Source organism: Sciurus carolinensis, chromosome 5, assembly GCF_902686445.1.
Source record: "Sciurus carolinensis chromosome 5, mSciCar1.2, whole genome shotgun sequence".
In the NCBI taxonomy this organism is placed as follows: domain Eukaryota; kingdom Metazoa; phylum Chordata; class Mammalia; order Rodentia; family Sciuridae; genus Sciurus; species Sciurus carolinensis.
In genome coordinates, this window is record NC_062217.1 from 14,745,672 (window position 1) to 14,768,480 (window position 22,809).

Below are 22,809 nucleotides of genomic sequence, written 5' to 3' on the forward strand. Positions count from 1 at the left end.
GTAAGTGTTAGGAGTGATAGAATGGAAATTAATTTAAATTAATTTAAGCTCTTAGATCCTTAAATCTGTATATTATAATTCATTATCAAGCCTGTATCCTTTCTGTTATATATATCTGGGTTTTGGTATTTTTTCTTCTTTATCCATCCTTCATTTGTCTTTAATAGCTTTCAAATATTCAGTATTTTATTGCCTATGTAGAAATAGGATTTTTAAAATAATTCTTATCCTACTTATTATTTCAGGGAAATAAAGAGAAAATAGAGTATTTCATCTGTATAGAACTTCCTACATCTCTTATAATGTAGAGTGAAATTCCAAAAGGATTAGGAACCCTGGCCAATGTTGTGAGGTCACTAATTTGTGTTTGCAGATTAAAGTTCTAGTAATTATTTTACTTATTCTTTAATACTAAGAAAATTTAGATACTGTGAAAGAAAGTTACTTGAGACAAAAGGCAAGTGGCTTAACCCTGGGGTAAAGAAATCAATTGTTTGAGTTCAAATCTTACCTCTGCCATGACTTACTGTGACCGTTAACAAAGTATTTAGTCTTGTGCCTTAACTGTAAGTGTTACATGGAGGGGTATATGAGGATAACAAGAGATAATATAAAGTGTTAATGCAGTACCTGGTACACAGTACATACTCATTGAATGTTTACTATTAATATTTAAAATAACTATGGGAATTTTTTAAATAGGTACTTGGCAAGATTATAAATATGAAGATAAAGCTGTTGATGAACTGCAGGGGTAAGCTTTCAGAAGCCCCTTTAGAGAGGTGAGTCAGAATGAACCTAATTTTATTTTGAAAGATTTGCAAATACTAAAAAGAGAAAAGGAGGCTATTATTTACTGGGCCTGGTGTGTTTTTTTTTCCCCCCTCATTGAATGCTTCACTGATATGCATTACATAGTCAATTTATTACCCTTAATCAATATAAATTCATACAAAAGTAACCTAACTCAATAAATATATTCAGTCTTATTGCAGAATTCATACGGATTTATATTTATCCAAAGGTATTTTTATAAATGTGATCTAGGAATACCCATTTAGAAATATTTCTGTGGGAAGTAAGGTGAATTCAATCATTTTTGGTTTATTTATTTAGAGTTGAATTTCAAAGTGATCTCTTATGTCATCACATTTACTATTTGGGGGTTAAGAGGAAAGTAGTTTAGAATAATCTATCAATGGTACAGAAAATGTTTATCATTATATACAAATATTCTTCTTACTTTTGTGTTGAAATAATCTCTCAAGAGGGAACAAAAATATATCCTTCATTTTCTGGATCATAATTACTGTGATTCTAAGCCACTTACTGGTAGAAATATTTAGTATCCTTCAGGTGTCATTGGGCAGAAAAAAGGATATAAGCACCAATCAACTAGCTTTGAAAAGCTTGCTAATGTACTTTTCCTTACATATAATTATGTAACTCTAAACCAAAAATATATGCATACACAGAATTCAGTTACTCCCTTGTTTATCTGTCAAATTGTATTTGTTATAATTGACATACTGCACATTGTTGCCTTGAGTGGACATTTGAGCATGGTATGTTGTGTGGGGTTCCTTTTTGTTTGGGTTTGTTTTTACTTGGAAAGCAATAAAATGGAAGATGTGGAAAATTGGTTATTTATCTTTTATATTTCAAATGTTGTCACATACCTTTATAAATCTGAATAAAACCTATAAGTTTTTTAGCCTCTAATTAAAAGTTCTATGAGTACAGTATTTTTATTCACAGGAATGGGGATCCTCTTCAGAGTATCACTATAAAGCTTTGAACATAAAATATAGAATGGAATGTTAACTTGATAAACAAACATAATATTTTGAGGCAGAAAGAATGAACTTCTGTAAATGAAGTAATTCCTAGAGTACTAGGTAGACAGTATATATACAGTTAAGGCATCATTTTTTTTTTTTTTTTTTTTTTTTTTTTTTTTTTTTTTTTTTTTTGCGGTGCTGGGGATTAGAACCCAGGGCCTTGTGTTTGTGAGGCAAACACTCTACCAGCTGAGCTATATCCCTAGTCCAAGGTATCATTTTTAAACTGCTGATTCAATAGACTTTTACTTAGTAGTGTGTGTCAAGCAAACTGACTTACATGTATATTCCCAGTCCTTTCCTTTTGAGTAAATGCCATCTCTTTCTTCTCAGAGGAGAGAGCACAAATGAGCAGGAATTCCCTCAGCTGCCTTCTGTAACTTCTGTGCCTCTGCAGCCTTCCTGGGTTGCAGGGGAGCAGTACTATATCTGTCCCTTTTGTTAAGGTGAATATTCACCACCTGTTTTTATTCCATGGTTCCCTGTTTGCTCTTGATCCTTGATGTATCACATATTTGCTCTGTTCTGTATCTTTAACCTATCTATTGACCTTTTACTTCAGTCCTTGAAATTACTCAGTTTTATAAAATTTGCTGCCTTAATTTCTTCGAGTAGAAAGTACCAGCTTTTCTTCCTTCTCTGTTTTCCTCTCTTCCTTCCCCTTTCTCATCTAAGCCTCTTCAGAGAGTAGTTATATTCTCTATTCTTCTGTCATTCACATATTTCCACTGCAGTTCAGCTTTTAACGTCCTTGCCACAGTAATTGTTTTTACTAAATCACACACACACACACACACACAAAATGCCATTTGCAGCATGCATGGGATAATTCTTCCTTGGCATTTCTGCATTTGACAGTACTGAGTACTTGTCTGGTATCATTTATTTCATGACTGTTCTCTTTCCTGTGTCTCCACTTATGTTTTTGTTTTAAATGTGGAGCTATCTCAGTGACATGACTTCCAGTAATCACCATCACCTGGGATTCATGCTCTGTAGTTTCTTTTGGAGTGAGGGCTAGACTGATTCTCCTGAACAAAATGTGACAAAAATGATGGACTGTTTCTTGTACACTTAGTGACTTGTGTCTTGTGTTCTCTGTCTCTCTTTCTCTCTGGCTTTCCTTGTATGTTTCTCTGTGAGGCATTTTGGAGATGCCCTTGTGACAAACACCTGAAAGCACTCTCCTGCCAACCACAAGTGAGAACTACAACCCTCTCCACTGCAGTACAACAGGGACAAGACCTAGTAGTAGTAGATCCTCTCCCTGACAACACAGCTGACATCCCTGATTAGTCTTTAGCTATTCTGAACCTGTAACTAATTCGTATTATACCTCATATTAAAAGATGAGGTTAAAATACAGTGAAACTGCAGATATGTCTAAAAACTCTACTAAGCAGCTGCATTAACTCAGTCCTGTTTTTTTTTAATTCAACTTTTAAAATTGGTACCAAAACTACTTCTTGAATTTCTTTTCTGGGTATAATTTTCTCTTCATATTTGGAGTGCTAAGATTTAATAAAAAAGCCATAAAAAAAACAGACCATGGTCAAACACGAAGGATCAGTAAGTCAATTAAGACCATAAATTATTACAAATTGCATTAGTCAAATATATCTTAAAGGGACTCAGATCATGTTCATTAAGAGAAAATAAGATTATTATACTGTAATAGTCTTATAAATAATAGTGTCAAGAATAATTGTCTGTTCTTCATTAACTTCAGTACAGGGCATATTTAACCTTTTTGATTTAAGATTTTGTGACCATGTTAAGTCATTTTTAATTTCAAAATATTTTAGAATATTTTCAATTTTGATCACAGTAATTTTATGTTTTATTAACAGCTTCTACCGTTTTGTTCTGGAACCAGAACTGATGTCAGGGGCTAATGATAGCCCTCTTGGACCAGTGGCAAAATTCCTGGACATCCCTGAATCACCTCTTCTGACCCTCAACATGATTACTCCTGAAGGCTGGTTGGTTGAAACAGTACATAGCAACTGTGACCTTGACAATATTCACCTTAAAGATGTAAGTTATTAATGCAAAGTCATAGAAAGAGAAGAATAAAATGAGTTTTTAGCAGTATTACAGTTGTAGGAAGTGAACCATCATCCTACACAGATGCTCACCAGCATGTTCTTTGTGATTCTAGCTCTTTTTCTTTAAGTTTCCTTAACTTCCAAGTTCAGCCTCTCATTTTCCAGGTTCCTAGGTGCCTTCACCTTTTTTATTGTGTCATATACCACTAGCCCACAAAGACTATGCTAAGATGAACAATGTAAAAGATAAGAACACATGGCAGCTTAAGACAATACTATGAATTACCCATTTTGCCTTCAAGTTTTGTTTTTAACTTCAAGAGGGAGTCTCATTCAAAGCCTTTTGTTACTCATGGCTCACAGCCAGAGAAAGCTGTCCTTTCTAAATTAGGGTAAAAAGCAGGAAATAAAATTGATTTCAGGCTGGGTACACCTGCTTCCCATCTGTTTTAGTCAGCTTTGTGTTGCTGTGACCAAAAGACCTGACGAGGAGGAGGATGGAAAGTTTATTTGGGGCTCACAGTTTTGGAGGTTTCAGTTCACACAGGCTCATTTTATTCTTTGGGACCTGAGGTGAGACGGAATATTTTGGCATAAGGGTGTGGCAGAGGAAAGCAGCTGGGGACATAGCAACCAAGAAGTAGAGAGAGCTCTATTCCCCGAGGCCAAAATATGTACCCCCAAAGGCATACCCTCAGTGACCCACCTCCTCCAGCCACACCCTACCTGCCTACAGTTAATACCTAGTTAATCCCTGACAGGGGATTAATGCTATGACTAGGTAAAGACTCTCATAACCCAGTCATTTCACTCTGAACTTCTGCATTGTCTCACACATGAAATTTTGGGAGACACCTTATATCTAAACTATAACTCATCACCTCCAGTGCGACCTTAGTCTAATAAATATTGAGACTTCTCTTCCTGGCCTATTGTCATTCATATATAACATAAAAAAGAACATTTTAAAATATACCAAATCATTCAAAACATTGAACTCAGAATGAGAAAGAAGATTCCAAAACCACAACAAAATTTTTAGGACATCTTACCTAAAAATGATGCTCAGAAACTGAGGAGAAATGCTTCCTTCTTGTTGTTTTCCCTCAGACCTGTTTCTAGGTACTGTGATGATTTGGTTAAGATTGCTCATAATAATATTTATTATGCTTGTCATGTGTTACTTTGTGCCTAAGGCAAATTTTTTTATTTATTCATGAGTAGATTCTGTGGGTTCCTAATCATTTCCCTGTAACATACTTTCTAGTAGCCCCAAGCTGACCCATTCAGAAAATACCTAAAACTGAGTCATAGCCACCATCTGAAATTAGTTCTTCAAATCTAGGGAAAGATTAGGAAAGCAGCAAAATAATAAAATCTATGAGAAAAATTTCAAAAATGAACTTTGCAAGAGGGGGGGAAAAAAAGACAATATCTGTTTTTTTTTTTTTTTTTCCGTAATCAGTCAGATCTCTTAACAGAGTCAGTGGGATTGTTTATGAAGAGAGTACAACATTATGTATTGGTAAGATAACACTAACCAAATGTAAGAGAGGGAAAAGTTAGAAGTTTGTAGCAGGAGAAATAATATAGTTAGAAAAGGAAGTGGAGCCTCTGGTGAGTCTCAGCAGCTGTGGAATAATGGAAGTTAGCTGAACACTTCTGTTGATGAGTGGCAAACCCCATGCTGTCATTTTAGAAACTATTCAATTGAATAGTAGCCTTAACTTTAAAGTTAGAACAGTAAAATAAACAAAAATTTCCTATATCTTCACAGATTTAGGTGAATATAAAGAAGGGAATTAGAAATTCTAGCATCCATAAAAGTTTATTGCCTCTCAAGCTCTTCTGTTGTGTGCTGTAATACCTAAAATAGTATCCACAGTTATCCTAGAAAAATGTGAGGTAATAACAAAACCATTTATCAGAGTAGCGGTAGAAGTGGTTAAGGGAAGAAGTACATTCTGGCAAGAATGAGAATAACATGAGAGATTTGTCTTGTGCACTGGCCTTCACAAATGTCCCACATAACATCAAGTTTCCAAATATTGCTTAAGTACCTGGAAAATAAATTAATCCAGAAAAATCCTCCTGTAATAGGACTTTGTTCATGTGATTGTAACTACAAAGACTTTATTGCACAACCAGCATTAAGACCACAATTAAAGGAGAAGGAAGTGGTTACAGGAAAGCTAAAAGTGAGACAGTCACATTTAAAGGCCTGTTTTAAGAGGAATTTGGGTTTTTCAAAATGGCGGACTAGACGGTGACTGCCTTTTATGACGCTCCAGGACTTAGAATTCAAAAAGAGGAGGTATTGAGAGACTCGGGACCAACTCAGCTGCCAGGTGAGTCTCTCCCACTGGGCGAGGCTCCCCAGATGGGGCAATAGTCCCGGAATCAGGGAACTTTGTGGAGTAGAGTTACCCAGTGAGACTCCCCACTGGAGCGGTGAACCCGGACAGCTGGGAGCATTGTAGAGGAGGGCCGCTCAGCGAGAGGCTTTGGCGCAGAGCAAGGGTCCCAGGCCCAGGCAACAGGATTGGACCGCAGGCAGCTTCTCGGAGGAGGGCCACCCAACGAGAGACTTCAGTGCAGGGCCAGGTTCCCCGGCCCAGGCAGTAGATCTGGACCCCAGGTATCGTCGCAGAGGAGGGCTGCCCAGTGAGAGACTCACTCCCAGGGCAAGGCTCCCTGGCCCAGGAGGTAGGTCTAGACCCCTGGGAACATTGAGAGGAGGGCTGACCAGCCCAGGCAGTAGTTCTGGACCAAAGAGAACTTCTTGGAGGAGAGCTGCCCAGCGAGATGTCCCCACTGGGTGAGTCTTCCCCGCCAGGCGAGGCTTTCCCACAAGGGCGGTAGAACCAGAGACACAGGCCCAGACCAGCCATGCCCCAGCCTGCAGTCTAGTCCCCCTTTGGCTGACCATCGGTCAACAAGTGGAGGCACCTCTGCCCACTAGCAGGGAATATACCTCACCTGAAGGCCACCACCCCTAGACGGGCAGCTTCCTTGTGGAGCATCGCATTATCAAGTTCCTTCAAGACTTCAGGCTACTGAAGGCTAGGAGGTGAGTTATTGGAAACCTATAGGGACACTATAAGTCAATAGAGGAAATCTACAATATCTCAGAGTTTCACTACTAGAGGAGTAGATACCTGAGCAAATATGAGAAAACAAAGGAAGAAAATGTCCCAAACAAACCTAGACAGTACAGCAATAAAATCCAATGACACCATGGCAGAAGAAATGTCAGAAAGGGAGTTCAGAATGTACATAATTAATATGATCAGAGAAGCAAACGATGCGATGAAAGAGCAAATGCAGGCTTTGAATGATCGCACCAATCAACAGTTAATAGAGCAAATGTGGGAGGCAAAAGATCATAGAGTTAGAGATACTGAAAAAAAAAAAAAAAAAGAAATCCTTGAAATGAAGGAAACAATAAACCAAATTAAAAACTCAATAGAAAGCATAACAAATAGAACACCTGGAAGACAGAACCTCAGACATTGAAGACAAAATATTTAATCTTGAAAACAAAGTTGACCAAACAGAGAAGATGGTAAGAAATCATGAACAGAATCTACAAGAATTATGGGATATCATGAAAAGACCAAATTTCAGAATTATTGGGATTGAGGAAGGTACAGAGAAACAAACCAAAGGAATAAACAATCTATTCAATGAAATAATATCAGAAAATTTCCCAAATCTGAAGAATGAAATGGAAAATCAAGTACAAGGGCTTATAGGACTCCAAATATACAAAATTACAACAGACCCACACCAAGGCACATTATAATGAAAATACCTAACATACAAAATAAAGACAGAATTTTAAAGGCTGTGAGAGAAAAGAACCAAATTACATTCAGGGGGAAACCAATACGGATATCAGCAGATTGTTCAATCCAGACCCTAAAAGCTAGAAGGACCTGGAACAACATTTTTCAAGCTCTGAAAGAAAATGGATGCCAACCAAGAATCTTATACCCAGCAAAACTTACCTTCAGATTTGACGATGAAATAAAATCCTTCCATGATAAACAAAAGCTAAAAGAATTTACAAAAAGAAAGCCGGCACTGTAGAACATTCTCAGCAAAATATTCCATGAGGAAGAGATGAAAAACAATGATGTAAATCATCAAAGGAAGGAACTACCCTAAAGGAATAGCCAAATAAAGGAGAAACCAAGTCATGTCAAAAAAAAATAAAATGAGCCAAATGACTGGGAATACAAATCATATCTCAATAATAACCCTGGATTTTGTTTTGTTTTGTTTTTTTTGTTTTTTTCAAACTGTTTATTGTGTATGCAACCCAAACATCAGTTTATGTGCTGTTGTGATTTTATTACTAGATTCCATACCCCTACAGTTGATAAATTTATACCATTTTAGATATATAATGAAATACTTAGAAATACTAAGAAAAAAATCAGTAGTCAAAGGATTAATTTTGTTTATAATAACAACAAATTACTTCATCATCTTCTTCAGTTCAAAATCCAGTTTTGAACACGAGGAAGGCTTTCAAATCATGTTAATTAAATGGTGGTCCTTTAACCAGTAGCAGTTTGATTACCAATTACTCGGAGGATCTCTTTGTGAATGCTTCCTTCCTGTGTGTTAATATTTGCGTCTCCCACTTGACCATCTTCGTAGACAAAAAAGAACCATGTGCAGACATGATCCATATTTGGGACAACCCATATCTCCCCATGTTTGTGCAGGTCAGGTGAGGTGATCACTTCACATAAGGCTATGCATTTTAAGTTATGGCTTTGCAGGAATTGGGATTGTTGTCCTTTTTTCTGCGATTGAGAAGCACTGCTGTTTTTACTGCTCAAAGCTGACTCGTCCTTGACTGACACCTTCTGCTTGTTCATCCCTGTGTAACCAAATGATATGCTCGACATTGGACTTAGATTCTACTTCCATACATTGCACCGTGGAGCTGCAGACGTGTATTAGAAGCAACAACCAGGCCATTCCTCAGGATGGAGTGCCAGTTTTCAGTGTGTGAGCCATGAAATGCAAAGTGCTTCCAAAAAGTTTTTTAGCAGCTCTAAAATTGGATTCTTTGGCTGGTGGACTGCTGAGAAGCAGGAATTGATGTGGAGTGTGCATAAACTTCAATTGCCTGTTAACTGGCAGTTTCACAATATGTGACCTATTACTTGAAATAACCCATTGCAGTAGGGGATGAGCGAGAGGGTCCTGTTTATCCATCTGCTTCTTGGTTTCCAGATATGGTGCTTGTGTCATTTCTCTGATAGAAGTTATGCTGTCCAGTGCTTTCATTACTTGATCTTAGTTGTTCTTCTGGGGTTGAAGGCCAACATCTGAGGATCATTAGGACCCACCACAGAAGTATATGAATTGAAAATGACAACTTTTCTAGGAGATTCCAATGCAGATCTACATGTGGACACCAGCAGATCTACCACCTGAGCTCCAGTTGCTATTTCATCAGCAGCTTCATTCATTACCCCCAGGGTTTGAAAAGCAAAGACACACAGCTCTTGTTACACAGTAGACTTTTGGGGCCACCAGCATAGGTAAAAGTAAAGGTGGAGTCTGAGTATCTGAAATCTATAAACAGGCAGTCTTTCTCGGCTCTGGACTTCTGGATCACGACATCAATATCCTTCTGAATTCGCTCTTGCCTTGAAAACATCCCCATGAAATAAATCCCTCTGTCCAAGGCAGGGGCTGAAGGCGAAGTGGTTTTGGAAGTGATCCCATGTAATAGAGGATGAAGGGTGGAGGAGGAGGAGGAGAGGGAGTTCAGCTTTGCATTCCCAGATGTGACCACCCAGCTGCTGCTCTCTGCTGCTGGATTCCAGTTTTCTCCCCTTCACAATGGATGGTGATGACACCGAGTCTCACTTTCTCCCTCCCCGTCCCAGACTAACCGCTGTAGGGGACTGAGGTTGCCGGGGACGCGAGAGAGCGATCACCGGCGGGGCTGCAGGCACCGGCGAGGGGCGAGCCCCGCTCCAACTCTGAATGTTAATGGCCTGAACTCATCAATCAAAAGACATAGACTGGCAGATTGGATTAAAAAGAAAGATCCAACAATTTGCTGCCTGAAAGAGACTCATCTCATAGAAAGAGATTCCCACAGACTAAAGGTGAAAGGATGGGAAAAAACATACCATGCACTTGAACACAGCAAAAAAGCCGGAGTATCCATCCTCATATCAGATAATATGGGTTTCAAACCAAAGTTAGTCAGAAGGGATAAAGAAGGACATTTCATACTGCTTAAGGGAAGCATAAATCAGCAAGACACAACAATCATAAATATCTATGCCCCAAACAGTGGCTCATCCATGTACGTCAAACAAATCCTTCTCAATTCCAGAAATCAAATAGACTACAACACAATAATACTAGGTGATTTTAATACACCTCTCTCACCACTGGGAAGATCCTCCAAACAAAAATTAAACAAAGAAGCCATAGATCTAAATAACACAATCAATAGTTTTAGACTTAACGGACATTTATAGAATATACCATCCAACAAACAGCGGATACACTTTCTTCTCAGCAGCACATGGATCCTTCTCTAAAATAGACCATATTCTATGCCACAAAGCTAATGTTAGCAAATACAAGAAGATGGAGATACTACCTTGTATTCTATCAGATCATAATGGATTGAAATTAGAAATAAATGACATAGTAAAAACCAGAAACTACTCCAACACCTGGAGATTAAATAATACACTATTGTATGATGAATGGATAACAGAAGACATCAGAAAGGAAATTAAAAAATTCTTAGAGGTAAATGAGAACAAAGAAACATCATATCAAAATCTCTGGGACCCTATGAAAGCAGTACTTAGAGGAAAATTTATTTCATAGAGCGCATTCAGTAAAAGAAGAAAAAAATCAGCAAATTAATGACCTACCACTGCAGCTCAAAGTCCTAGAAAAAGAAGAACAGAGCAACACAAAAAGTAGTAGAAGATAGGAAATAGTTAAAATCAAAGCTGAAATCAACAAAAATGAAACAAAAGAAACAATAGAAAAAAATGACAAAATAAATAAACAAAATTGATAAACCCTTAGCCACTCTAACAAAGAGAAGGAGAGAGAAAACTCAAATTACTAAAATTCGGAATGAACAAGGAAATATCACGACAGACACAATTAAAATACAAAACATAATTAGAATCTATTTTGCAAATCTATACGCCAACAAAATAGAAAATCTCAAAGACATCAACAGGGTTCTAGAGACATATGAATTACCTAACCTTAAACAGGAGGACATACACAATTTAAATAGGTCAATTTCAAGAAATGAAGTAGAAGAAGTCATCAAAAGCCTACCAACAAAGAAATGTCCGGGACCAGATGGATTCTCAGCCAAGTTCTACGAGACCTTTAAAGAAGAGTTCATTCCAATACTCCTCAAAGTATTCCATGTAATAGAAGAGGAGGGAAACCTCCTAAACTCAATCTATGAAGCCAGTATCACCCTGATACCTAAACCAGAGAGACACATAAAGGAAAGAAAATTTCAGACCAATATCCTTAATGAACATCGACGCAAAAATTCTCAACAAAGTTTTAGCAAATCGCATACAAAAACATATTAAAAAGATAGTGCACCATGATCAAGTGGGTTTTATCCCAGGGATGCAAGGTTGGTTCAGCATTCAGAAATCAATAAATGTAATTCACCATATCAACAGACTTAAAGTCAAAAATCACATGATTATTTTGATAGATGCAGAAAAAGCATTTGATAAAATACAGCACCCCTTCATGCTCAAAACACTAGAAAAAATTGGGGTAGTGGGAACATTCCTTAACATTATAAAGGCCATGTACGCTAAGCCCGTGGCCAATATCATTCTAAATGGTGAAAAACTGAAAGCATTCCCCCTAAAAACTGGAACAAGGCAGGGATGCCCTCTTTCACCACTTCTATTCAACATCGTCCTTGAGACTCTAGCCAGAGCAATCAGACAAACCAAAGAAATTAAAGGGATACGAATAGGAAAAGAAGAACTCAAACTATCCCTGTTCGCTGATGACATGATTATATATTTAGAGGAACCTGGAAATTCCACCAGAAAACTTTTAGAACTCATAAGTGAATTCAGTAAAGTAGCAGGTTACAAGATCAATGCTCATAAATCCAATGCATTTTTATACATAAGTGATGAATCTTCAGAAAGAGAAATTAGGAAAACTACCCCATTCACAATAGCATCGAAAAAAATAAAATACTTGGGAATCAATCTAACAAAAGAGGTGGAAGACCTCTATAATGAGAACTACAGAACACTAAAGAAAGAAATTAAAGAAAACCTTAGAAGATGGAAAGATCTCCCATGTTCTTGGATAGGCAGAATTAAGATTGTCAAAATGGCCATAAGTGCTGTACAGATTCAGTGCAATTCCAATTAAAATCCCAATGACATACCTCACAAAAATAGAGCAAGCAATTATGAAATTCATCTGGAAGAATAAGAAACTCAAAATAGCTAAAGCAATCTTTAGCAGGAAGAGTGAAGCAGGGGATTTCACAATACCAAAACTTCAACTATACTACAAAGCAATAGTAACAAAAATGGCATGGTATTGGTACCAAAATAGATAGATCAATGGTACAGAATAGAGGACACGGACACAAACCCAAATAAATACAATTTTCTCATACTAGACAGAGGTGCCAAAAATATGCAATGGAGAAAAGATAGCCTCTTCAACAAATGGTGCTGGGAAAACTGGAAATCCATATGCAGTAGAATGAAACTAAACCTCTGTCTCTCACCCTGCCCAAAACTCAACTCAAAATGGATCAAGGACCTTGGAATCAAACCACCTGCATCTTAAGAAAAAGTAGGTCCAAATCTTCAACTTGTCGGCTTAGGATCAGACTTCCTTAACAGGACTCCCATAGCACAAGAAATCAATAACTGGGATAGATTGAAACTAAAAAACTTTCTCTCAGCAAAGGAAACTATCAGCAATGTGAAGAGAGAGCCTACAGTATGGGAGAAAATCTTTGCCACTCATAGTTCAGATAGAGCACTAATTTCCATAATATATAAAGAACCCAAAAAACTCTACACCAAGGATACAAATAACCCAATCAACAAATGAGCTAAGGAAATGAACAGACACTTCACAGAAGATGTACAAGCAATCAACAGATATATGAAAAAATGTTCAACATCTCTAGTAATAAGAGAAATGCAAATCAAAACTATCCTAAGATTCCATCTCACCCCAATTAGAATGGTGATTATCAAGAATACAAGCAACAGTAGGTGCTGGTGAGGATGTGGGGAAAAGGTACACTCATACATTGCTGGTGGGGCTGCAAATTAGTGCAGCCACTCTGGAAAGCAGTATGGAGATTCCTTAGAAAACTTGGAATGGACCCACCATTTGACCCAGCTATCCCACTCCTTGGCCTATACCCAAAGGACTTAAAGTCAGCATACTACAGTGATGCAGCCACATCAATGTTCATAGCTGCTCAATTTCACAATAGCCAGATTGTGGAACCAACCTAGATGCCCTTTGATTGATGAATGGATAAAGAAACTGTGGTATATATATGTATTCAAAGGAGTGTTACTCAGCCATGACGAATGATAAAATTATGGCATTTGCAGGCAAATGGATGAAGTTGGAAAATATCATGCTAAGTGAGATAAGTCAATCTCAAAAAACCAAAGTACAAATGATCTCACTGATAAGCTGATGATAATATATAATGGAGGGGTGGGAGGGAGGCAAGAATGAAGGAAGGAGGGACTTATAGTGGGAAATGAGAGGTGGGAGGGGTTGGGGGGGAAAATAGAATGAATCAAACACCATTTCCCTATGTATATATGGTTACACAAATGGTATGCCTCTACTTTGTGTACAAACAGAGAAATAAGATGTACCCCATTTGTTTATAATAAATAAAAGAAGGAATTGGTGGGACTGGGGTTATGGCTCAGTGGTAGAGTGATTGCACAGTATATGTGAGGCACTGGGTTTGATTCTTAGCACCACTTATAAATAAATGAATAAAATAAAGGTCTATCAACATCTAAAAAATATTTTAAAAAGGAATTGGTGACTAGAAAGCAGCATGGAGAGTCCTCAAAAAAATTAGGAATGGAACCACCATTTGAACCAGTTATCCACTCCTCAGCATATAGCCAAAGAATTTTAAATCAGCACACTACAGTGACACAACATCAGTGTTTACAGCACAATTCACAATAGCTGGCTATGGAACCAACCTAGATGCCCAACAACATATGAATGGATAAAGAAATTGTGTCACATATACACAATGGAATATTACTTAGCCAAAAAGAAAAGTGACTTTGGCATTTGCCAGTAAATGGATGGATCTGGAGACTATCATGCTATGTGAAATAAGCCAATCCCAAAAAAACCAAAGGTTTTTTCACTGATGTGTGGAAGCTAAACCACAATAAATGTGTGGGGGGGGGCAGGAAAGAGAATTATGATAATTAGACAAAGGGAAATGATAGGGAGGGGGATAAGAATAGGTAAGACAGTAGAATAAATCTAACATACTTTTCCTGTGTACATATGAAAATACCTAAGTCAGGCTGAGGATATAGCTCAGTTGGTAGAGTGCTTGCCTTGCATGCACAAGGTCCTGGATTCAATCCCCATCACTGCAAAAGAAAAGAAAATACCTAAGTAAATCCCACCATCATGCCCACCCACAAGAATGGGATCCTAATTAGTGTAAGATATATTCCATGTTTACATAATTTTATCAAAACGGATTCTGCCATCATGTATAACTAAGAAGAACCAATAAAAAATTACTATAATAGTCACTCTTGCTTAAATAAACATCACAAGACAAAAAAAAGGAATTGGTAATTTTGGTATTGTAGTTTGAATAAGTCAACAGAATTTAAGTCTGTTAGTAAACCTATAAGAATGAGAGAAATTTTCACATTAATATAAAATGAAAAAGAATAGTCAAACTGGTTAAATATAGTTGGGCTCTGTCCTGATACCTAATTCATAATTAATGTTATTAAGCTTAACTTAGTCACTTTAGGGTACTGTTTTCTTATCTATAATGTGAGAGTTGAACTAGGTTATCTCTATAATCTTTTTCTAAATAATGTTTTCTTATTCTAAATCTCTTCCATGGAAATATTTCCATTCAAGCAAATTGCTATAAGGACTCTGGGTAGTTTAAGTATCTGAAGTTCATCATTAGGATAGTAATAATTAAAAACATTTAAAATCTAAAATTTTTGAAACATTATTGTCTTCAAAGATGTTCTTTAATCAGTAAAATTATAACAGAACTTAAACACTATGCATAAATACTCTTTTTCTGAGATAATTTAAGGAGAAGCATCTTTATAATATGGAATATTTCTAAATACTCCATCCTGAATAGACTGAAAATAATGTAAAAACCTCATGTTAAAATAAAATCACACTGATATCACTGTTATTGTTATTCTAACAATTCCCCAAATGTCAAAATCCCCACTTGATTATTTTCATGTTTGGTTATGTTGTTCATATGAAATAGAGAAAAGCTGTATCCCTGAAATAGTATAATGTTTGCAATACAAGAAACTCTGGAAACAGTTGGAATGTATAGCCATATAGCAAGATGTTTGTGAAGGCTGAGCTTGGCGACTTGCATCTGTAATCCCAGTTGCTTGGGAGTTGGAGGCAAGAAACTGGGAGTTCAAGGCTACCTGAGCAACATAGCAAGATCCTGTCTCAGAAAAAGGAAGATTTTTATGGAGGAGAGGGACACATTCTGAGAAACCCATGTTTAATGAAAAAGCAAGGGGGTTGGGGTTGTGACTCAGTGGTGGAGCCTAGCATGTGTGAGGCACTGGGTTCAATTTTCAGCACCACATATAAATAAATCAATAAATATCCATTGACAACTGAAAATAGATTTAAAAAAAAAAAAGCAGATCACTTTCTTAGGGAAAAGATTATAGAAAAAAATCAGTGTGTATATGCTTATACAAATATTTAGTCTGTGGGTGCTTTCTATTTTTCCTTTTTCCTTTTGAAATTTGAAATTTAATCTTAACTTTTTTTTTCATTAAAAGAAAACTGCCGGGTATGTTGATGTACACCTATAATCTTGGTTACTTGGAAAAGAGAGGCAGGAGGATAGCAAATTCAAGACCAGATTGAGCAACTTAGAGCCTGTCTCAAAATAAGAAATAACTTATTTCTTATGGGGATTTAACTCAGGTTAAACACCCTGGGTTCGGTCCCCAATAATCAGGGGAAAAAATTATGAGAAACTGAAGAGAAGATACATTGGCTTTTTTGCCCAATTCCAAGTGGGTGCCCCAGAGCAATAGCAAACTGAAGGAGATTTTTTTTTTTTTTTGAGAACTACCCCATCTAAATCTAACTCCAAAATATCCTTTGACTACTACAAATTAACAACACCCATCTGTGCCCAGTGTCTTTCCCACTTGGTGATATTGGTGCATATGTCATGAGATTGGGAAATCAGATGCTATGAGAAAAAAGTATTCATCATGAGCTTTAGTCTTGAAGAAATTGATGTTGCTAATCAGTTTACTCATGTATAAAATATGCAGAACTTAATTGACCCACTGAAATACACTGGCTAATAAAACAGTCACATTTTTAATTATGAAATTTGTATTAGGATTACTAATACCAAAAACAATGATATGCTCCCTTCACAGATTGAGGGAGCTGTTACAGCAGAATATGAACTAGAGTATCTACTACTTGAAGGACATTGTTTTGATGCAACAACAGAACAACCTCCTCGGGGTCTGCAGTTTACACTGGGCACAAAAAATAAACCTGTTGTGGTCGATACGATAGTGATGGCCAATCTGGTAAGTATCCTAAATATCTAAATTGATGATACTTAACTGAATGTTTTGGTGACATTCTCCAAGTATTCCTACCAGCAAGATGAAATGCTCTTTATTCTCCTAGGCTGAACAGCTCACAAAAAAAAAATGAATCTTTGAATAAGATAATTAACTGAAAAATAGGGAAAAAAATCATACTTTTAGAATATGCGTTTTTTGTTCCTTTTAGATATACATAACAGTAGAGTATATTTTGACATACATATGTGGAATATAACTTAATCTAATTAGGATCCCATTTTGCGGTTGTATGTGATGTGAAATTTCACTGGTTGTGTATTCATATATGTACATAGGAAAGTTATGTCCAGTTCACTGTACTGTTTTTCCTATTCCCATCTCCCCTCCCTTCCCTTCATTCTCCATTGTTTAATCCAGTGAACTTCTATTCTTACCTCTTCCTCCCTTACTGTGTGTCAGTATCCACATATCAGAGAGAATAGTCATCCTTTGGTTGGTTGGTTGGTTAGTTTGTTTTTTTCTGGATTGACTTATTTCACTTAGCATGATAGTCTTCAGTTCCATCCACTTACCAGCAAATGCCATAATTTCATTCTTATTTATGGCTGAGTAATATTTTATTGTGTATATGTGCCACATTTTCTTAATCCATTCATCTGTTCAAGGGCACCTTGATTGGTTCCATAGCTTAGCTATTGTGAATTTAGCACTGTAAACATTAATGTGGCTGTGTCACTGTAGTATGCTGATTTTAAGTTCTTTGGGTATATATCAAGGAGTGGGATAACTGGTTAAGATAGTGGTTCCATCCCATGTTTTCTTAGGATCAATTTGCATTCCTACAAGCAATGTGCGAGTGAACCTTTCTTCCCATATCCTCGCCAACATTTATTGTTACTTGTATTCTTTTTTTTTATATATTTTATTTTTAGTTGTTGATGGACTCAGTATCTTTATTTTATTTTATTTATTTTATGTGGTGCTGAGGATCGAACCCAGTGCCTCACAAGTGCAAGGTAAGCTGTCTGCCACTGAGCCACAATCCCAGCCCCACCTGTATTCTTAATGATTGGCATTCTGACTGTAGTGAGATGGAACCTCATTGTAGTTTTAATTTGCATTCCTGTAATTGTTAGAGATGTTGAACCTGTTTTCATGTATTTGTTGACCACTCATATTTCTTCTTCTGTGAAATGTCTGTTTGGTTCCTTTGCCCATTTATTGTTGGGTTATTTCTTTTTTTGTGTTAAGTATTTTGAGTTCTTAGTATATCCTAGATATTAATGCTCTGAGGTGCAGGTGGCAAAGATTTTCTCCCATTCTGTAGGCTCTCCATTCAAGTTCTTGATTGTTTCCTTTGCTATGAAGAAACTTTTTAGTTTGATACCATTCCATTTATTGATTCTTGATTTTACATCTTACACTTAAGGAATCTTGTTGAGGAAGTCAGTTCCTAAGTCAACATGATGGAGAATTGACCCTACAATTTCTTCTAGTAGGTGCAGTGTCTCTGGTCTAATACCTAGGTCCTTCATCCACTTTGAGTTTTGTGCAGAGTGAGACATAGGGGTTAAATTTTATTCTACTACATATGGATTTCCAGTTTTCCCAGCACATGTTAAAGGGGCTGTCTTTTCTCCAACGTATGTTTATGGCACCTTTGTCTAGTATGAGATAACTGCATTTATGTGGGTTCATCTTTATATCTTATATTCTGTTCCATTGGTCATTATACCTGATTTGTGCCAAAACCATGCTGTTTTTGTTACTATAGTCCTGTAGTATAATTTAATGTCTGGTATTGTGATGCCTCCTACTTCACTTTTCTCACTAAGTATTGCTTTGGCTATTCTGGGCCTCTTATTTTTCCAAATGAGTTTCATGACTGCTTTTTCTATTTCTTTGAAGAATTGGAATTTTAATAGGAATTGCATTAAATCTGTGTAGGACTTCTGGTAGTATGGTCATTTTGACAATATTAATTCTGCCTGTCCAAGAACATGAGATATCTTTTCATCTTCTCAGGTCTTCTTCAGTTTGTTTCTTTAGTGTTTTGTAGTTTTCATTGCAGAGGTCTTTTACCTCTTTTGTTAGATTGATTCCCAAGTTTTTGTTTCATTTTGTTGTTTTGTTGTTTGGGGTTTTTTTTTGTTTTGTTGTTGTTGTTGTTGTTGTTGTTTGTTTGGTTTTGAGGATTTTGTGAATGGGATAGTTTTCCTAATTTGTCTTTCAACTGATTCATCATTGGGGTATAAGAATGTAGTTAATTTTATATCCTGCTGCTTTACTCAATTTGTTTATGAGTTCTAGAAGCTTTGTGGTGGAGGTTTGTTTTGTTTTGTTTTGTTTTTTGGGTGGGGTCTTCTAAATATAGAATCATTTCCTTAGCAAATGAGAGAGCTTAAGCTCTTCTTTTCCTATTTTCATACCTTTAATTCCTGTATTTTGCCTAATTGCTCTAACTGGAGTTTCAAGGACTATGTTGATAGAAATGGTGAAAAAGAGCATCCCTGTCCTATGCCTGTTTTTAGAGGGAATGCTTTCAATTTTTCTCCATTTAGAATGATGTGGGCGTTGGGTTTAGCATATTTGACTTTTACGATGTTGAGGTATGTTCCTACTATCCCTAGTTTTTCTAGTGTTTCAACATGAATGAGTGCTGTATTTTGTCAAATGCTTTTTTGGCGTCTGTTGAGATAACCATGTGATTCTTGTCTCTAAATCTATTGATGTGATGAATTATATTTATTGATTTCTGTGTCTTGAACCAACCTTGCATCCCTGGGATGAACCCCACCTGATCATGGTGCACTATCTTTTTAGTATGTTTTTGTATGTGATTTGCCAGTATTAAGAATTTTTGCATCTTTGTTCGTTAGGGATATTTGTCTGAAGTTTTTTTCCTTAATGTGTCTTTGGTTTTGGTATTAGGGTGATACTAGCTTCATCGAATGAGTTTGAAAGGGTTCCCTCCTTTTCAATTTCATGGAAAATTTTGAAGAGTATTGGTGTAAGTTCTTCTTCGAAGGCCTGGTAGAACTTAGCTGAGAATCCTTGGTAGGCTTTTGATGTTGTGTTCAGTTTCATTGCTCGAAATTGATTTGTTTAAATTTTCTTTGTTCTCCTGATTCAGTTTTGGTAGGTCATATGTCTGTAGAAATTTGTTGATGTCTTCTTGATTTTCTATTTTGTTGGAGTTTAGATTTTCAAAATAGTTTCTGGTTGTCATCTGTATTTCAGTAGTGTCCCTCGTGATATTCTCTTTTTCATCACAAATTTTAGTAATTGGCATTTTTTTCTCTTTGTTAGCTTGGCTAAGGGTTTATCAGTTTTATTTTTTCAAAGAACCAACTTTTGGTTTCATTAATTTTTTGAATTTTTTTAAATTTCAATTTCATTGATTTTAGCTCTGATTTTAATTTTTTTCCTGTCTTCTTGTTGATCTTCTTTTTCTAAGGCTTTTAGATATAATATTAGTTCCTTGGTGACTTTCTAATCTTTTAATGAATGAGCTCTTGCAATAAACTTTCCTTTTAGAACTGCCTTCATAGTGTCCCAGAGATTTTGACATGTTCTCTCATCATTCTCATTGACATGTAAGTACTTTTTTTATTTCATCCCTGATTTCTTCAGCTCTTCATTGGTCATTCAGTAGCACATTATTTAGTCTCTAGGTGTTTGAGTCAGCTTTTTTACTGCTGTGATTAAAAGACCCAACCAGGACAATTGTAGAGGAGGAAAAGTTTGAGGGCTCACAGTTTCAAAGAAACTATAAAGGCTGTAGAAGACTGGCTCCATTCCTCAGGGCTCAAGGTGAGGCAGAACATGATGGTGGAAGAGTGTAGCAAAGGGAAGCAGCTCACATGGTGATCAGAAAGCCGAAAGAGACTCCATTTTCCAGATACAAAATAGATGCCCTATAGCCACACCCCCAGTGAACCACTTCCTCCAGCCACACCCCGCCTGCCTCAGTTACCACTCAGTTAATTCTATTAGGGATTAATTTGCTGACTAGGTTAGTGCTATAACCCAATCATTTCTCCTCCAAACCTTGCATTTTCTCACTTGAGCTTTTAGGTGATACCACATCTACACCATAACAACCAGGTGTTGGAGTAGCTTCTATTTTTTATGTCATCATTGATTTCTAATTTCATTCCATTATTATATGATAAAATGCAAGGTATTACCTCTATTTTTTTTACATTTGCTAAGGGTTGCTTTGTGGCCTAAAATATGACTATTTTAGAGAAGGATTCATGTCCTGCTGAGAAAGAAGTGTATTTGGTCATTGATGGTGAAATATTCTGTGTATATCTGTTTAAGTTTAAATTATTAATTGAATTTTTTGGTTTTATACCTTTTTTATTTAATTTTTATTTGGAGAATCTTTCCAGTGAGGATAGAGGCATTTTAAAGTCACCCAGTATTATTGTATTGAGGTCTAATTGATTTGTGAAATTGAGAAGGATTGATTTGATGTATGTAGATGCTTCATTGCTTGAGGCATAAATATTTATTATTATGTCTTTTGATGTTTAATTCCCTTAAGCAATATGAAATGGACTTCTTTGTCCTCTCTGATTAACTTTGACTTGAAGTCCACCTTATTGGGTATTAGGATAGAAACCTCTGCTTGTTTACAAGCTCCATAGGAATGATATGTTTTTTTCAGACTTTTACCTTCTGTCTGTGGATGTCATTGCCTAGGAGATGAGTCTCTTGGAGATGCCATGTTTTTGGGTCTAGTTTTTTAATCCAGTCTGTCAGTCTCTGTCTTTTGATGGATGAGTTCAGGCCCTTTAAATTCAGTGTTATTATTGAGAGATAATTTTTATTCCCTATCATCTTAAGTATTTCTGGGTTTTAATTTGAATTAGTTTCTCCTTTGATTAACTATTCTAGAGTAGTTCCTCCCTTTACTGGTTTTCACCTTTATTTTTCATTCCTTCTTCATAAAATATTTTATTGAATATGTTTTGTAGTGCAGTCTTTCTAGTTGTGAATTCTTTTAACTTTCGTTTACCATGGCAGATTTTTATTTCATTGTCAATTCTGAAGCTTAATTTTGCTGGGTATAGTATTCTTGGTTGGTATCCATTTTCTTTCAGAACTTGGTCTATAATATTGTAAGACCTCCTAGCTTTGAGGGTCTGACAAATCAGCTCTGTAAACATGACGTGTTTTTTTTTTTTTTTTTTGCATGTGCATGGCAACCTTTAAAATTCTTTCCCTAATTGTATGTTAGGCATTTTCATAATAACGTATCTTGATGTGGGTTTGTTGTAATTTTCTACATTTGGGGTTCTGTATGCCTCCTGTATTAGATTTTCCATTTCATTCTTAAGGTTTGTGAAATTTTAAGATATCATTTCATTGAAAAAATGGTACATTCCTTGGTTTATATCTCTGAACCTTCATCTATCATGATAAATCTTAGATTTGGTCTTTTCATGTCATCCCATATTTTGTGCAGTTTCTGTTCATGGTCTTTTAACATCTTTTCTCTGTGGTCAACTTCATTCTCAAGATTATATATTTTGTCTTCATTGCCTGAAACTCTGTCTAGTTTGCTGGTGATGATTTCCAGTGAATTTAAAATTGGTTTATTGATTCTTCATTTTGAGAATTTCCAACTGATTCTTCTTCTTGTATTTTTCTCTCTGATTTCATTTCTTAGGTCATCTTTTACCTCATCAATCAGTGTAACCATGAGCTTTCAGAATCTATGTGACATTTCCTCTGCTGTGGTGTCAATGGAGTCTGTTGTTGAGGTGTTCTGTGTTGTTTGAGACAGTTTGTTCCCTTGCTTTTTCATTCTGTTTGTCTGTCCATCTATCTGGATGGATCTGAAGCTGTAGAGTTTCTACCTTACAAGTTTATAGTGTCCCTCCCTCTATGTTACTAGTACCTCACAGATTGGGGGAGAGCCCAATGATAGCGACAATCTCTGCAAACAATACATAGTAGTAGACTAAGTACTTAGTTCCTAGTTTTGATATCTACAGTGTTAATTGATAGAATACACAG

At 36.3% G+C, this 22,809-nt stretch overlaps 1 protein-coding gene and 1 pseudogene across 1 annotated transcript in view; one reads left to right on the top strand and one right to left on the bottom strand.

The window, feature by feature from the left end:
- Uggt2 (UDP-glucose glycoprotein glucosyltransferase 2) overlaps positions 1-22,809 on the top strand; it is a 190,036-nt gene that overhangs the window by 127,707 nt on the left and 39,520 nt on the right. Inside the window, 3 exon segments of the mRNA XM_047554270.1 lie at positions 703-782; positions 3,692-3,878; positions 16,621-16,779. Coding sequence (XP_047410226.1) covers positions 703-782; positions 3,692-3,878; positions 16,621-16,779 — 426 coding nt within the window.
- LOC124984772 (protein mono-ADP-ribosyltransferase PARP8-like) lies at positions 8,418-13,516 on the bottom strand (annotated as a pseudogene).